The sequence below is a fragment of the Sminthopsis crassicaudata genome, chromosome 1 (genome assembly GCF_048593235.1).
Source record: "Sminthopsis crassicaudata isolate SCR6 chromosome 1, ASM4859323v1, whole genome shotgun sequence".
NCBI lineage: Eukaryota > Metazoa > Chordata > Mammalia > Dasyuromorphia > Dasyuridae > Sminthopsis > Sminthopsis crassicaudata.
In genome coordinates, this window is record NC_133617.1 from 712148310 (window position 1) to 712167316 (window position 19007).

The 19007-nt window shown below is 39.7% G+C and overlaps 1 protein-coding gene across 12 annotated transcripts in view; it reads right to left on the reverse strand.

Annotated features, from left to right (window-relative positions):
- ITPR1 (inositol 1,4,5-trisphosphate receptor type 1) overlaps positions 1-19007 on the reverse strand; it is a 387688-nt gene that overhangs the window by 127624 nt on the left and 241057 nt on the right. For all 12 annotated transcript variants that reach the window (XM_074284052.1, XM_074284050.1, XM_074284045.1 and 9 more), the window contains 2 exons: positions 12404-12536; positions 10724-10914 (listed from right to left, as the gene is read on the reverse strand). In XM_074284052.1, coding sequence (XP_074140153.1) covers positions 10724-10914; positions 12404-12536 — 324 coding nt within the window. The remainder of the gene's footprint in view (positions 1-10723; positions 10915-12403; positions 12537-19007) is intronic.

Below are 19007 nucleotides of genomic sequence, written 5' to 3' on the forward strand. Positions count from 1 at the left end.
TACAGTTTCATGTCCCTCTTAAAAATTTGGTATTTTCCCAAAGGTCTCCAGTCATATATTAAAAACCAAGTTCTGCTTTATGGGTAACTTACTTATTCAAAATGCACATTGTTCTCTCCAGTAGAATACAGGCTCCTTGTGGTCATGGCCTGGTCTGCTTGGTCTTTGTGTTTCCAGTACAGTTTCTTACATATAACAGATCCTAAACAAATGCTTGTGGAATTGGGTTGGAGCCCTTCAAAATGCTTTTCTCATGGCACTCCAAAATGATATTTTAAAAACTAGACATGGTAAGCTCACAGGGTTCTGTTTAAATGGTATGCTTTGATGCTCAGAAAAGAAAAAGGAAGACTGGGGGTTGGGTGTGAAAGGGGAAAGATTGTAACATAAGCTTCCCCATCTTCTCAACTTCCAGGACCTCATATTTCTCGATCTGATTTAGATTACCTTGGCTACCGAACATTTTCTCAGTGCTAACAGCTTGGATTTCATGTGTGGCAACTCACACCTTTCCTTCTAGGCCTTCAGAACAAATATTCAAATCATCTGGGTAGAAACTGTAATCATATGGAGAAAAAAAATTAAGAAAATTAGCCACCTCTAGCTCACCTGACATTTCTTAGGTTCCCTGATATTAAGTTCTCAAGTGAGGGTCAAGGGACCATCTCTTCCACCATCAGAAGATGATCAGAACATGCCAGTGAGAGCCACATCATCTCCCCTTGGGAGGAGAAGGAAGAATCGAATTAACTCCCCAATTCCTGGCTTTCACTTGTACGCTCTCTCCAAGTTGCCTTCAGCTGACAACACTCCATTTTCATGAAGACACAGTAGATCCATTCTTGAAGATACTTAAGTATAAACTCATGGGCAAGGAAGTATTTAAAATGAAAAAGTTACTGGACTGAAATTCTGTTCTTTCATTTATATATAATGAGAGTTAATGCCTCCTGGATTCCTTCATGTGCCCGTTAAAATCCCCCCTTCTCTAACAAACTTTTCCTGATCCCCCTTAATGCTAGAGCCTTCTGAGACTACCCCCATTTTTTTTCTCTGTAAATCTTGTTTGTACATTATTTTTTGCACCTTGTCTCCCCCAGTAGACTATAAGCATTTTGAAAACAGGGGCTCTCTTTGTAATCTTTTGCACAATACTTGGCACATGGGAGGTACTTAAGAAATGTTTATTGACTGATTTACTGATGACACCAGGAATCAGAGACCAGTAGTATATCCAGTTTTTGTTGTGTTCTAGTTCTGAACTCAGATCAAGGAAACACAGAAACATGAGAGGTTTGGGACAATAAGCACTGTCAAGCATGAATGAGGCATGAAAAGAACAAAATGATCCCTTTGATGGGAGGAAGAAAGAATACTGATATAAGAATGAAAACTATTCTTTTCCACCTCAAGATATTTTTAAAACACATTGTTTGAATGAATTTCATGCATGAGAAGATCAGGGAAACTGAAATCAGAATCTATATGATTATGATCTGTAAAATAAGAGACCAGAATCTAGAATTAGGGTTCTCAAACTTTTTGTGAAATAGACCCTTTGGCCCAGTCTGCTTTCGCCGATGGACCTCTTGTCAGAATAATGTTTTCATATGTGTAATATAAGATATATAGGTCCACAAAGGTAACTGATTACAATGAAATAGTTATCAAAATGTTTTTAAAAACTATGTTTCTGGATCCTAAATTAAGTACCCTCAGACTAGATGCTCTCCAAGTCAGTTCCTTCAAGATCTAGGATTCTGTCTGGGCTCCTAACAAAAGCAGCTTAGCAGAGAAGGTTTGCTTTCTAAATCTCTACTAAACCAAAACAACGATAGGATTCCAGTTATTGTTGCCTGAACATATGGATTTAGTCTCCAGCTAATATGCTTGGGTGTTGCCCAGGAGATTTAAATTTATTCTAATGGGAGCTTCTCAAATAAATCCCTGTAATGTCAATAAGAAAAATGGACTTCTTAGTTCACTGCTGGCTAAATTCATTTCCCACATGGATGAAACCTGAGGTTAGAAAACACCACTTAGAGATGACTCATTTCAGGATCCTCTGCCAAAAAAACAAAACAAAACAAAATAAAACAAAAACCTCAATCCATCTCTTGATGTCATGTGCCCTGCACCCATCATTCACCCGTTCTGGAGGTGCTGCCACATCGATGGAAGATTGATCCTCCCTACAAACTGTACTCCTCTCTGCTGCCAAGTGAAATCCAATTTTCCGTTAAGACCTCCACCTATGGGCTAAATGGCACCATAACTCCCTCTGGTCATTTATTCAGCGGTTTATTTTACAAGTCTGGAATATGAAGAGATGGGATGGGCAAGAAACCAATCCCCTTCATTTCTCATCTGATTTCCTTAAGCAATCTGCAGAAGTAAGAGGGCTCTGGGGCAAGGATCCTTCAGTTAGCTCTCCCCAACTGAGTTAGCTAGACTTGGAAGGAAGTTTTTTTTTTTTTCCTTCTATTTTCCATTTTCAGATATGTATGTGGGGGAGTTTGTTCTTGGGTGTGTCTCCAGCCCAGTCGTCTGCCTAATATTGAGTTCTAGACAGCAGTGAACCATTTCATATATAAGAACCAGAAACAATTAGTCAAAACTTAAAACCAAAACAAAACAAAAAACAAAACCCATCCCCTTAAGTTGATAAATGAAGCTATGTTAGCACATACATATACATCTGCATTTGCTGAATGCTGGGTCCCAAGTTATCCCTCACTCCCACCCCCCACCTGGAGGTGAACAGAGATGCTACCCTCTGGGAAGGGAAAAAAAGGAGAATGGAAGTATCTATTCCGGTTTGTTGGAAGCACCAACTTAAAAGGGAAAGAACACAAGATGTTGGCTAGAATGCATGGGACGGATGTGAAAGTGCCATGAGGTTTGCTAAACTAGCTGTATGCCAAAAATTAATTCATAAGCAAATGCTTATTTTACAGTTTCCCACTTACTGCAAAACGTCAAATGGAAACTAAAGATTTCTTTTGGGGGTTGGCAGGAGGGGGCAGGGAGGAGTGAAGACAGTTGGATGGAGGAAGTTTTATACTTCAAGAAAACAAAGGAAAAAAAAATTTAAACTCGATTTAAGGGTCAGGCAATTTGTCAAGTTCCTACGTCACTCGGAGATCACCAAGACCCACAACCACCCCAACCTTTTTTTGTGTTTAGGGAGATGAATCAGAGTAGCAACAGCAATGTTCAGATCCGGACTGCTCCCAAAGATGTCACCTGGGTGTGTGATCCACTCTCATTTATTATTTTGATTTAGAAAGCCAGGGTTGGGCCAGAGGAGTTAGGAATATGGTTAAGGTGAGTGAGAAAACACTCTTTGGAAAGGTAATCTAAATTCCCTCTAGACCTTCCGGCAAGATCTGAGAGCTTAGACATTATGAAAATGAGTAGGCAAATTCCCTCTCAAGCTTCTGGAGTTGCCAAATTCTGTGTTGCATCACACATGCATTTCCAAATATGGAAGACTTCATGGTCTGAGCAATGGAAGTTCAGCGAGAAGCCAGTCCCAAATGACCACATCCTTATTTAAATGATTCAGTAGACAAAGAAAGGATGTGATCCGAGCCTCTAGGAGGAGAACATCACCCTTTAAGAAAAGAGAAATCTGCTATTGACTTTGCCCGTCTTTCATTCCATCCATGAAGCTTCTCTGACCTGAATTTCAGAGGCTGTATTTTTATATTTGAGAGCACAATTGCATCTAGCCCATGTACAAAGACTCGCCTTCCTTCCAACCTTTCTTTCCAGAGTCCTCCCTGCCTTTTCTCTAATCTTTTTAACTTCCACATATACTGACCTGGCTATCAGCCAAGGAAAAAACTGGGAGTGGGACAAAGAAATAATCTCTCCAAATATCACTGTTACTTGAGTAATTGGAGAGATGAGACACGTGTTTAGTTTAGAGACTTCTAGAAGATCAGGAATGAGCCTTTTAAAAAAATCTTTGCATGTCCAGAGGTACCTGGTATTCTATAATGTTCCTGAAAAGCAAGTTTGTCTTTTTTCTTCTTCATTTTGTATCCTCCCCCCAACCCACAATATAGTAAGTGCTTAATAAATGCTTGTTACTGAATTGTACAAAGTAGGTGGTTAATAAATGTTTGCTGAATGAATGTTGTAAACTATGTGGGATTAAGCATAAATATCTTTAGATAAGAAAAGCTCTCTATTCAGAGGGAACATATAGGCCAGCACTCCTTTATGTCCTTTGTTTTCCCTCTACCATTTATTTTTTATTTATTTGTAGTTTTTATTTACCAGATAGATGCATGGGTAATTTTATAACATTGACAATTGCCAAACTTTTTGTTCTAATTTTTCCCCTCCTTCCCCTCCCCCCCAGATGGCAGGTTGACCAATCCATGTTAAATATGTTAAAGTACAAATTAAATACAATATATGTATACATGTCCAAACAGTTGTTTTGCTGGACAAAAAGAATTGGACTTTGAAATAGTGTCCCCCTACCATTTATTATATAAGCAACTTGTAACTCCATGAAATCCCACATGGCCACAAGCAGATCTCCTTTCCTGTTGCAGTAATGTGTGTCAGGGCGATGGGGAAGAGATGATGGGTAGTGAGTTACTCTTCTTCATTCTTCTGAATGAATTTCTGAACTAAAGTCCACACCAATTGTCACAATTGTGGCTTTTAATCCAAGTCAAGTGGCAACTCACATATGGAGTTCTCCTCTTTACAGTGAGGAAATCCGGTTAATCCCAGAAAGCTCTCCTGCTGACTTGGTGCTTCCTGTTCTTCTCCAATCTGTGAGACCATTCCTGTTCAGCAAAGGGATCCACATCATGTCCCCTCTTCCCCCCTCCTTTCCTCTTTCTTGCTATACCACTAGTATTCAAAGATCCTATAGAGTGAACCTAATCTCTCTCCTGAATTCCAGTACCCCATAACCACTAATCTACAATTTCTCTCTATGCATGCGAGCTAAAGGCATCTCAAACTCAGTATCTCCAATCAGAACTCATTGCCTTTTCCTCAAAGTTCCTCTTCAGAACTGCCCTATTTCTTTCCAAAGTGCCACTCTCCTTGGAATAACCCATATTCATAAGCCTGGAGTTATCCCTGCCTTCACTCATCCACACCTCCCAAATCTAATAGACTCTACCTCCAAAAGCATCCTTCCTGTGGATCCCCTCCCAACCATTCATGCGGCTGTCTCCTTCGTTCAGACCATCATCTCCTCTCACTTGCACAACTGCAAAAGCCTTCAATTGATCTCTCCAACTCCTGTCTCTTCCCTCTCTCATTTATGAGACCATACTGATATTCCCAAAGCACAAGTCTGAGCATTTATTAAGCACCAGTGTATTGTGTGAGTGGGGGGGGGTACAAAATGAGGAAGCAAAAAGGCAATCTTGCTTTTCAGGAACATTATAGAATGCCAGATATTTTTGGAGATACAAAGTTTTAAAAAAGCCTTCTAGAAGTCTCCAAACTAGACAACCTGTCACATATCTACAGTTACTAAAGTAACAGTAATCGTTGGAGAGATTATTTCATTGTCCCACTCCCAGTCACCTCCTTTCTCAAGACGTTGAAGAGACATTCAGCTCTTCAGTTTGCTTTTTAAAAGTCCTTTGTAAGAACCCACATGTGCAAAAATGTTTGTAGCAGCAATTTTTGTGGTAGCAAAGAATTGGAAAATAAGTAGATACTCATCAATTGGGGAACGGCTGAATAAGTTGTGGTAAATGAAGATAGGTAATGGAATATTATTGTTCTGATGAGCAAGCTGATTTTAGAAAGGCCTGGCAAGATTTACACAAACTGATGATGAGCAGAACGAGCAGAACCAGGATTACATTGTATACGGTATCAGCAAGAATGTGGGATGATCTACTGTGAAAGCCTTCATTCTTCTCAGAAGTTCAATGATCCAAGGCAATCCCAATAAACTTTGGATAGAAACGGCATCCCAAAAAAGAACTATGGAGATTGAATGTAAATCAACACATGATATGCTTACTTCTTTTTTATAATTTTTTTCCCCTCTCCAGTGGTTTTTCTCTTTTGTTCTAATTTTTCTCTCCCAACATGATTCGTAAAGAAATGTGTATTAAAAATAAAGAAATAAAATACACTAATAAGCAGCTAAAAATAAAATAAAAAGTCCTTTGTCATTTTGGCTCCAGTTTCTTTTTCTAGTCTGAGTCTACATCATTCCCCACTCACATGTTCTAGCTTCTTGCTCTTTCTTGGACATACGATTCTCTCTCTTCCCTTCATGCCTTTGCAAAGACTGTCCCTATTTCTAAAATGCTCTCACTCATTCTCAACCTCTTAAAAATCCTAGCTTTTCTCAAGGATCAGCTCAAGTATCCCTTCCTACAACAATCCAATATGGCTTCCTGACTCTCTCTAGGTATCAGTGTTCTGCCTAAACTTGTTTACTTTACATAGTAAATACAATTACTAAGTAAAGCGTACCAGTTTCTCCCCAGCAGAGTGTAAGCTCTTTGAGGGCCTTTTTAATTTAATTTTTTATTTTAGCTTTATAACTCTGGGCCTTGTGTAGTGCTAAATAATTGCCAGCTGAACTGAACTGACAGGAAGACTTTTAGAAGGAAGAATGTTAGAAGAAAGGCCATTCCAGTGTTAGGGAACAAAGTGAGGGGACAGGCAAGTTTGGGGAACACCGGTAGTTCAGTTTACCCCCAGAAAGATAGAGTGCATAAGGGAGAAATAGGGAGGTGGGCTGAAGCCAGATTAAGGTAGAAGTATCAGGCTGAGGACAGATCCTGTTCCATCTTAGGGACAGCAAGGAGCCTGGGAAGGGAAATCCAAGTGCTAATGGTACAACTTCAGGGTATCAAAACCCCCTCAGAGATGTCTGCACCTCTACCCATCTGGTGAACCAACAACATGCCCTGAAGTTTATTTCAAGCTCACTCATGAGAGCCTGGCCTACAAAACAGAATACTTTCACCTTCTCTAAGAATAATAATTGATGTAAATCAAGCCTGGCATTTTGTGCGAAACCCAAGCATGTGGATATGAGTAAGAAATGTGTGAAAACATGAAGCTAATATTCATAATTACTTGAAATGATAAAAAACTTGAGGGAAAAACCAGCCTCGGTGTGCCACATGATTACCAACCAACTGTGAGAAAACATACTCCAGATCCTTCTTTGTACAGTGCCTAATGTACCCAGAGTGAAATCACGTGGCTCATTAGTCATGAAATAGTCCGTATCCTCCAAGTGCTCCATGTAACACATGACTCCAGGCTTCTTGAACATCACAGCCATGTGATACTTTTTAATACGGACTGATGATGACCAAACATCACACATCGAGCTAGTTATTCTTTTGTAAAGGCTACCTTCTAGTCGCATTCGTGATGTGCTGTGGCAATATGAACGTGCTTTTCATAGAATTAAAACTTCAATCTGGAAGGGACCTTAGGATTCAATCTCCTCATTTCAGAGACATTTAAAAGCAAACAGACAAGTCCACACAGAGAATAAGGGATCAGGGACTGAAATCCAGGTACTCTGACTCCAAATCCAGCCTTCTTACAACAAACACCACCAACATCATCCTTAGTTCTTCATTATCATTCTCAGTCTCCCATCCAATTTGGGAGTTCTTCAATAATGAGATTTTTTTCTTTTTCTTTCTTTCTTTTTTTTTTTTTTTAAACTCCACTGCCTAACTTTGAAGGGTGGGGAAATGTCCTTCCAAAGTGGCAAACTCCAGCAAAGCTTGTTAATTCACACGCTGCACTTAGGAATTTGTAATAAGAACAGGGCTTTAGAATAGGTTCCCTTCTAAGTCAAGCTTCCCTTTATAGATATACTAAAATTAATAGTGGAGACAAGATTGTGGGGAGGTGGTAGTATTCAAAACACTTGAAAATAAAGTGCCATTTATATGCAAATAATTGACATACTAATTAGAACTCACATTTACACAACTCTTCATTAAAACATGTTGCCTAGGGACCTCTACTGTGAAATATCTTGTTGGCCCAGAAGTCAGCTACCAAGTAACCTCAGCTCCCTCCGTTCCTCAGTGTTCTCTTAGGCCATTAGCCACGGTTTGCCTTTACTTTATTCCCTCATCTTCTGGCCGCTAGTTAGCCATCCTCATTCTTGAACCCACACCCTTCAGCAGTCCCCACTCTGGCAATCCCCACCAGCCATCTCCTCCATTTTTATTCCTGAGCACAGCTGGGAAGTCAGGAAAACACACTGACTCAGGTCACATCAAACTCCTTTTATTTCTCTTTGGTTGACTCTGGATCACTCTTTCCCCCAATAATTCCCTTCAAATTCCCTCGGCCATCCTCCTCTTTTCTTCTCCTCCCCCAGGGTGCCAAAGACAAGGACTGCATGTCCTGCCATCACCTCAACCCCTGCAGGTTTCTACTTTCCTGAAAAGATTGAGGCTATCTCCTCCACACCCCAATAATTCCTTGCCCTTACCCACCCATTCATTTTTTTCCCTTTGGTCTCAAAGGATGCAGGAGTCCGCTTTTATTTGTGTTTTTAATCCTATTTCTTCCCATCTCACCTGGCACTTGCCCCATTAATCATTTCTTCCTCTCCTCATCTTTAATCCCTCTACTGTCTTCACTAATCTCTTGCCACTGGACATCAATGACTGGAGGCAAGAGAACTTTGTGCAGTTCTGATCACTTAAATCCAATTCACCAGCAAGTCAAGACCTCATCCTAGGGATATAATTGGTCTCGGACAAAGAAGTACGAATAACAACTACAATATCTGTATACAAATATGTTCAGGTCTCTCCTAAACTTAAAATGCTAGCATTTATATAGTGCTTTATGATTTACAAAATGCTATGTACAGGTTTTTAGAGAAAACTAAATGTCATAGTAGATAAAGAGTTAGATTTGGAGGAAGACTAAAGTTCAAATCTCAGGCTTCTCTGTTAGCTTTAATTTCTTTATCTGTAAAATGGGGATAATTGTGAAGATCAATTGAGATAACATAAGTATGGCACTTTGCAAATTTTAAAGGGCAATATAAATCTTAGTTATAATAATTTGATAATTATTATTAATACGATTAATTATCATCCCCATTTTACAGATGTGGAACTGAGGTTGAAAAAAGGTTAAATATTTGCTCAGGGTCACATAGCTAGTATTTGGATTTGGGTCTTCATGATTCCAAAACTAAAACTCTCTCTGAGTCACAGAATTCTTTTAAGCCCCACTTCCCCCTCAAGTTATCATCCTTTATCTACTCAATTTCTTTTTAAAATATATATATTTTTTATTTTAAATTTATTTATATTTATAAAAATATATTTTTATTTGTTACTTTTGTTATGTATAACTTTTTTACACATTCATTACTATTAAATTTATAGAAAGAGAAAACTGTAGTCATTGTCTCCAATTAATAATCATCCTCCTAAAATCTAGCTTCATCCCCGTCAGTATTCTGAAATGATTTTCTCAAAGGCTTAAAGTTTAGCTAAATAGCTAAATCCAGTTCCCTTTCTTGAGTATTTACCTTCCTTGTCCCCTCTCCACCACATGACAGTGCTGACCAGCTCCTCTTGGCTCTTCTTTCCATCCCTCCAGGATGAATCATCTCCTAATTATCTGACAGCCCTCCTTTCATTTTCATTTCCTCTTCTTTTCTTCCTTTCTCTTGTCCATAAGGAGGTTACCCCAGAAAGCTCCATTTTCTGCCTTCTCCTATTTTTTCTCTAGACAAGTTCATCCAGTCCCTTACATTCAGTTACCTCTTCTCTAAAAATGATTTGAGAATCCCAAATTTTGTCCAGCCATCCTTTCTGGGAGACTCATCCTCCCTCTCGCATCTGCCCCTTTAACAATTTCTCCCTTCCTTGTAAGAGTTCCACCAAGGTACAAATTCGATGCTATTCAGTCTGTTTCCCTGATACTTCCACATATCCCAGTTCTCTCTTTTTCGCCTGGATTTTCCTTCTATTATGCCACATGTATGGGTGTATATACATATGTGTGTGTGCATGCACTACACATGTTCTCCTCAGCAGAACATATATTTCCTGGGCTCCTTGATTTAATTTTGGCCTTTGCAGCCCAGGCATCTAGCACAAGACTTTGCACACAGTAAGCATTAAATGTGTTGACTTAAATCCCCAATGAGTACAAATTGGGAGAGTTTCATAGAACTCTGAAAGTAAAGGCATTTGAATTAATTTAAGTAACAACCTCAGGAAATGAAGCTAATCTGGTGTATGTGTATGTATTTTTAAATGAAGGAAAAAAGAAATCTAAGTCACACAAGACATTCCTGACTTTTTTTGGTCACTTGTGATGAGTTCATCTGAATGCTAGGGACATCCTCTTTTAGAACAAATTTCATTTTCAAATCCGAATTATCATTTATTTTCTAAATTTTGTTTCAGAGGAAATTCTGATATAGAAGTATGAATTACAGGAGAGTAGCACACACGAAAGAGGAGGGTGTGAAATAATAGCAGAAAGGTAGGTGCCATGTAGACTGTGGCACACAAACTGGCCTGAAACAAATTGTGTTATTTAAGGATTATACCCAAAATAAGCAGCTATAATAACCACATTGCAACTTCAGAACGACATATCTGTTGTTTAAGCAGAGTTTATATTGATGGCTCCATGACATGGGAAATCAATGGCACTTATTGCCCCTGTACTTAATCAGTCCCCTACCAAGTGCCTTCCCTACCTGTATGGTGGTATTGCCGCCTTCCAGGAGTGCAATGGCAAGCAGAATACTTTCATGAAAAACTCGGTCACTGGACGCATTCATGATCAGGTCGATGACGAGATTGGATGCTCCTTCTTTGTCCAAATGGCACTGAACATCTGCCAAACTCATTTCACCTCGGCTCATGGTACTAGATCCTGAACTTCCCCCTACAAAGGTGAAGGAAGCACAATGAGGAGATTGAGACTCCAGACCAATGCCCAAGTCCATTCAACACAAAATCAAATTTCTTAATATTTGGGGTATTTGCTGACCCAGCCAAAAAAACTAGAAGTGTTGTGGCAGAAGGGAACATTAGAGATCATCTAGTAGAGATTCTTTTTTTTACAGATGAGAAAACAGAGACTTGGAGAAAAGTACCTTCCCCAAAGCTACCAGCATTAAGTAGTGAAATTAGATTTAAACTCACTTGTTCTGACTCCCAAACTAGAACCTCCTGTTCCAGGTGACAAAGCATATCTTATACTGGCATTTACCTGTCAACCATTTTCATCAGGAGTGTCCTGGAGCTAGCTCGCACCAACTGGACAGAATAGATTGTTAAATTTTCAGTGTGAACATTTACAGCTTGGAAATCGGCAAATATTACTCTGAGCAATCATTTATTCTCTCATAATTTCCCCATCTGTAAAAAGAGGATAATACTAATGCCAACTGGGAGGATTAAGTGAGATGACATATGTGTGATGCTCTGCAAATCTTTAAGCACTTTATAAGCTATTTCATCATCTCAAAGGAACAAATAATTTTCCTTCTCCAGGACTCAGTTTCTTCATTTGTAAAATGGGCAGATTAGACTAGATGATTGTAATTAATTCATATATATATATATTTAATTTTACATATTATATATGATATACAAATAATTTTGATATAACTTTATATATTTACTAATATATGTGTGTATATATACACACAGATTGTTTCCCTCAATAGAATAGAATATAAGCTCTTTGAGGACAGGAACTGTTCCATTTTTGTTGTTATATCCCCAGTGTCTATTACTGTGTATGGTACATGAGTCAGCTTAATAAATGTTTGGAGAATGAGTGATTTCTGAGGTCAGGGACAGTTCCCAAATCTGTGATTATCTGTGAGTCAAAAATGACTAATAGCTCAAGGCCATCACAAAATAATTTAAAATTATCTCTTCTTAAGGCAAGCACGGGTGTGTGTACAGGCCCGAATGTTGTATACTCCCGTGATATTTTTTCATAACTCTTCTGGTTAACAGCAAAGCTTCTTGTTGGATACTGGGAATGTAATCAAGTCAAATTGACCAGATTATTCAAATGCCATGGGAAAAGAATGTAATCCAGTTAAGTAAAAGAAGTAAACATTAATAAATGTTTGTTGAACTTTTGAATTTTCTAATTCCACTAGAGAAGAAAATAGGACTTTCTTTTGCATGAAAATATTTACAGGAATTTTTTCCCCCCTGACAGGATGTATGCTAAGGAAATAATGAGCTGTTTTAAAAAAAAAGACAACAACAACAAAAAAACCCAACCCTTCCCCACATCTCCACACAGCCCAAATTCACCTGTTAAATATTCAATCTGTTATGCAGAAACATGCAGATTTAACATGGCAATCCAGAGTCACACATAGCACTAATTAGCCTACCGCACAGCCTACCTCCTCCCCCAGCTTTGCTAGGTCCTCCTGGAGATAGCGGGCCATTGCCAAAGCTCGTAAGGCTCTCTCTTCTTCCTGCAGGTCTGATGTTTCCATAGTAACGGTTGACCAAAATTTGCCTGAGTGCCTCACCCTTAATTCAAACAGGATAATGAAATCAGGTCCTGAATTTAATGCATAACTGAGCAACTAATATTCAAAAGACACAGGGGTACTCAGTCATAATTGGCCTAGTTTTACTAGGGGAAAACATATCAGGAGCACTCACAAACTTTCAGGTTAACTTGTTCAATATTTTCCGAGTGACAAGACCATATAACTTAAGCAGCAACTTTGGATATTTTCTCTTCCTCATACTTTTGTCAAAAAGTACAAAATGCAAAGACTAAAATTAAAAGGCTGATTTACATACATGTAGAATATCATCATTCTTAATGTACTTAAGTGACTTTTAAAGATTAATAAAAATTGGATAATTGACATTATTCTAAATTCTCTCCTAATTTTACTTGCATACAGAGATATTTCATATTAACATATGTAATGGCACCCCGAAGTGTCAATATCAACACACATCCTCAGTACAGACCACACCTGAGTCATTCGTCATGGTTTAGGAGGATCCCGTCACATCAACCTACCATATTTTATTTAGCCATTCTCCTACTGTTGTGGGCCTTCAGGCTGTCTCCAATTTCACACTATTATAAATAGTGCTGTGAACATCATGGTACAAATTATTCTCTCCTGTGTATTATTTCCCTGGAACATATTCCACAAAGTGGAAATACCAGAGCAAAGGGTATGAACAATTTTATAGCTTGTTATGTATTGCACGATTTCTCTCCAAAAAGACTGAACCCAACTTATTGGGCCACCGGCATTGTAACGCTGTTCTTGTTTTAGAATTCCAAGTAAAGGTAACTAGGAAAAAAAAGTCCTATTTTTAAAGATGTTCATGTGATATTTTTTTGGGGGGGGTGGTGGTGAATTGAAGCTCTGATTTCACTGTTTTAGGGGAGGAGTGAGGAAACTCTCTCTACCAAGGTAGATTGACAACTGTTCTGTATCTTAAAGTCTTTTCAGGGAACTGCTTATAGAATGTGTTGATGTTTAGATAGGTCCAAAATGCAACAAATGAGTTTTCATGGAACAAGTAGAAATATTGCTTTAGCCAAAGGGGATATTTTCAATGTGTTAACAAAAAATCAGATTATTCAAAAATAGGGGTTCACATTAGAAAGAGGACACTAAGTCTTCCTTACAACCATCTTTCCTTTTCAAACACTGGGGAATTACAAACAAAAATGACAATAATAATGAAATTCTTGGATGTAAAACTACCAAAGATATTCCAATCATGGAACATAACTCTTGCCTATATTCCTAGTTTAGTAGAGAGAGCTCATCTCTCTAGTCACTATTCCTGGGCTGCCTATTGCTGTTGGCTAACCCTTCCACTTTAAATTTACTGACTCCCTATTCTGCTTTCCCTATTTCTCTATTTTTCCTCCAGCTGCCAATGGTTTCCATTGAACTTACAACTGATGAGGTAGCCCCCAATTTCACTGAGAAGACAGTCAGTGGCCTCTCCAGATCCTCCCAGCCAACCTCTCCAAATACATCGGCAACATCACCCCGTTTGGGAAGGGAAGATGTTTGTCCAACTATTCTACTGATGACCTATAACTTGAAACTTCCCTTCTCCTAATCATTTCGTCTCCATTGGTTCTTTTGCAACGACTTGTGTGTACCCAATCCCAATAAAGACTGATCTTTATCCTATCCAGCTGCTACTCCCTATTCCATCTTTTCCCTCTCCCTGGCTGCTGGAGTTCTTTAAAAACACATCAGCACCTGAAAGACACAACTTCATGACTTCTAGATGTTCTTTAAGCCCTTGCAAAGTGGCTAATATCCTTGATGCTCTGTGAGAATTTTCTAAAAGTTCACCACTATATAATGTTCACAGTCAATACCAACACAACAATTCTTTTTTCAGCCTTCCTTTCTTTGAACTGGGTATATATGAAGCATTTTGTAAATGTCTACTGAATTGAGTTGATTCTCAGCAGCATTTGACAAGGCTGACTTCTAAACATGTCCCTCATCCTAACTAACTCCCATGCTTCTATAAAAGTATGAACACCCTTCTGGTCACCTAGAATTCTAATTCTGACATCCTTTTTGACCTTTCCCTGTCCCCATTAATCTAACAAGTTACTGGTGGTTTCTACTTCTTGGGGGGTAGAACTCTACCTCCCTTCCCTCCATTCCCAACGTAACCATCTGCTTGGATTCTTATCTTCTCTCACCTGAAGAACTGTATCCTGGAAATCTTTCCTTTACTTCAAGCTCCAAACCACATTACCATTTTCTCTATGAAGTTTCCTGATCTCCAAAGTTAAAAAAGTTCTCTTTTTCCTCAAATTTATCTAAGTATTTTGTCTGACTCTTCTTTAACCTAATCACAGTTTACTACATTCCATAATTATTTGTGCTTAAAATCATATTCTCTTTCTCCCCACAAAATATACTCCTTGAGGCAAAGGATGGACTCCTTTTCATCATGGCATCCTTACTGAGCAGGAAAGACAATGTCTTAAATATTATCAATGTCTAATAAACATCTGTTGAATGGGCCAGTTACCTGTTTCTGTATATTTTCTTCCTCACTAATTCTGGAGATTTTACATTTTCCAAGTTCTCCTAATTATTTTTTAAAAATAATTACTGTGCCTCATTTGATGGCTTCTCATTCGATCCAATACTGTGTAATATGGATCTACCCTTGGGTTCTGCCCTAGACCCTATTCTCTTCTCTTCTCCCCTATACTGTAAATTTACTTCCTTCTTATTTCTTATCAGGTCTTTGTGTAGCTAACATCTAACTTTTTATTTCTTGCATTGATCTATCTCCTTAGGTCAAAATCTTTTTATCCAACTTTCTCTAAGATTTCTCTACCTTATCCCTTCCTTATTTGTTAGTAGGAGTATATGGATGTTCAGGGGATTACCCCCTGTGAAGAAGGGCTTGCTACATCCTTTTCAGGGCTGCTCATCCACCCTTGGTATCCACCTTCAGCCAGCTCTCACTTGTGGCTACCTCCAAAGGCCTTCCTGCCTGAATGTGTAACGATTTTTCCATCCCTTAAACTTTCACAGGCCATTTTTTCTTTCTCACCTCTAATGCAATTTATTTTGCACTCAAATTGGCTGCATCTTATCTCCCTTCTACATTTCAGTCCATAAGGATAGGTTTGTGTCTCATCCATCTCCTGGACCCATTACAGCGTGGTGCTGGGTACACACAGTAAGTGGCTCGAGAAACAGTTTTTGAATGATTGCTTTGATCAACCAGAGTGGGACAAGAAGTGGGTTTCTCTACCCTTGAATCATACTTTCAACAACACTGGGTCTTCTAACACCCTTTGCCTTCCTCAGGCCCCCCCTCAACCTGAAGGCTACAGTGTTTTCCACAGAAGTATTTCAGGGCGAGGAAGTAGTAAGGCATGAAGTTACCTCTGACACATCATCAAGAGAGTTAAGTGAGAAGTCTAGCAAGGCAGGAGAGGTGCTGAAAACAGAACAGGGCCAGAAATAGAACCCAAGAGTTCTTCTGAAGAGACCTGCAACTGTAACATGACTAAGTAGAATTTCAAGTGATAAGTTAACAAACCCTGAGAAGAAGCCTGGAGACAGAAAGGCAAATATCCGCGAAAAGAAGGGGGTGGCCCTGTCTGCCCAGAATTTTGAGCCTTGGGGCTTCTTGGGAAAGGTTCACCTGAAACCTGATTGTCTGCTGTTCTGCCCAGACTCCACAGATTGGTAAGGCTGGGAGAGGGAGAAGGAGGCAGAGGCTTAGCTTGAATGTCTGACGAATCTAACTGTTAAAGAAAAGCAAATTCAGGGAATTAAGTCTCTCCCCTCCTTCAAAGAAAACTTTCAAGAGTCTGCTGAGAGGAAATAGACTCCTCTGGGCTGTGAGCAACGGGAAGCAGTAAGTGCATTGTTCTCTATGAACAAAGCTGGCTGCAGACATGCCTCCAACACAACGTGCTTCCCGAGTTGTTTTCACAGAAGTGGGGAGAGGCAGTGTGGATCCATCCTGGCGGCTAACTGTGGGTCCTAATAACGCTCATTTGTGAGATGACTGGCAAAGTTAGGGATTCAGCCTTTGGCCATGGAACAGAGCTAAGCTTACTTGTCCACATGGGGAATGAATCCGTGATCTGGAACTCATTAAACACCCTCAACTGCCTCCTAACCTCTTAAATTAACCAGCTATAAACAACACAAGAAGATTACAGAGAAAGAAGGAAGGAAGGAAGGAAGGGAGGGAGGGAGGGAAGGAGGGAAGGAAGGAAAGAGAAATTTGAGAGAGGGAAGGAAGAAGGGAGGAAGGGAAGGAGAGAAGGAAGGAGGGAATGAGTGAGGAAGGAGAGAAAGAAGGAAGGAGAAAAGAAGGGAGGAAGTGTGGAAGAGAGGAAGAAAAAAAGAGTGGAAGAGAGAGAAGGAAAAAGAAAAGAAGAGTGGAAGAGAGAGAAGGAAGAAGAAAAGAAGAAGGGGAGGGGAGAGAGGGAGAAAGGGAGAGAGGGAGAGGAAGAGGGAGGAGAGAGAGAGAGAGAGAGAGAGAGAGAGAGAGAGAGAGAGAGAGAGAGAGAGAGAGAGAGAGAGAGAGAGAGAGAGAGAGAGAGGGAGGGAGGGAGGGAGGGAGGGAGGGAGGGAGAGAGAGAGAGAGAGAGAGAGAGAGAGAGAGAGAGAGAGAGAGAGAGAGAGAGAGAGAGAGGAGAGAATGAACAAGAACGTATTAGGTATATGACTATCGAAAAAGATAGCTAAAATTGAGTAACTATACCATACCTTTGTAGTAAATCAGAGCATTAGAGAGAAAGGAAAGGGTTTTTTTGGTCTTTTTGCTTTAATCAAAGCATTACTAGGTCTAATCCTACTCTGCAATTAGTTGCTGTGTGACTTTGGATACATCATTCTGGACTTAGCTTACCTTAGAAACAGGAGGGTTGGAATGGATGATCTCCTAGCTTTATATTCTCCCAGTTTTACATTCTCTGATATCTAGGTGACAGTGACCTGGGTTCCAGCTCCTCTCGGTTTTGTGGGTGAATGATGTATCATACAATTAGGCTTAAATTAGGCAAAAGGTAGGGAAGTGGGGAGCACATGCCATCTTTCAATATGTGTACTCATTAAATGCCAACTTAACATTTATGCATCCTGTATGCCAAACTTAAGTTATAGTGGGATTTCACATTACCATTTTCCCTTCTCTTCTACTGAAAAACCTAGCTAGCAGTTACCATAGCAACTGACGCATCAAATGGTATGTTTTTTTTTCCCCTATACGAGAATAACGTGAAATGCACTCATTATGAAAACATGTTCCCCCACAACTTTTATTTTCTCCTGGGCTCTTTTTAATTAATGCTCTCTGGCTCCTCCGTGGGTTTTTTGTTTTTCCTCTCCAGCGCTGAATGTGAAAGTTGAATTGTCACAATCTGCTGGGGAGGGGGGGGAGTACAAGTGGGATGTTGAGGCGAGGGACAAGGCCCAGAGCCTACATGAAGGAAGGAACGAGTTGCAAAAATTTTCCTTAAAAGGTGACAGCAATAAAAAGCAGCTCCCACACTCTTCTGTCCCCCACAAAATCAGGTGAATTCTGACTGTGAGAACTTAGGCCCAATGAGGGCCACTGGTTCTTTGGAGTTTTTGGTTTCCACAATCAACAGTTTACCTTGAGGGGTCTTTAAATGCTTTGGGGAAGAGCCTTCATAATTGTTTTGACATGAATTACTCAACAGCCCTGAGCTGCTCACAATACACTAGACTGAGCCATCTGATGGCAGAGCAGGAAAAAAAAAATGACTTCCCAAATAACGTCATTTCTTCAGCTTTAACAGTTGGCTGTGAAACACTTCTTTAAAAATAATGCTAGTATTTTCCAGCAGTTTAACACCTACAGTATGCAAACAAATATCAGATGTTTCACTGCAGTGAGGAATACAACACACATTACCTAGGGGAAAGAAAGTTCGACAACAGTCAGTTTCATTTGTATTAAGTGTCAAGGAAGAAAAGAGGTAAGGAGGAATCGGTGTCATGAGGAAAAACCTCCAGTTGTAGTCATGTATCAGTCAAGAACAGAGATTCCTCCACTTTTCCCTACTCAACTGGCATCTGCCCAATGTTAAGGGTCATCTACAGGTAGAGAAATGGCCCTACGGGATTAATGGAGTCCATACGAGCCCAAACAGCAAATAATTACTTTGCTTCTTGGGCCTATAGGCCTATATGGGAATCTTAGTCAATGAATATCATTAAGCATACATAGGAGTATGCTTAGGTCCTGTGCTCAACTTTTCCTAAGAAAAGGCGGAAGGAAAGGGCTTTGAGTTCTCAGGAATAGAAGTTCTCTTACACGATGTAGCTGTCAATGGTCCTCAGGTAAAAGAGTTGTCTCCAAAATCCCCCAATGTTGTCCATTCCACAAAAGGCCTTGGGATACTTTCCAACCCATGGGACTGCTAGGGGTCAGGCTGTGATCTGATGGAGCTTTTGTCCCAGCCCCCAACTTTCTATGTGATTG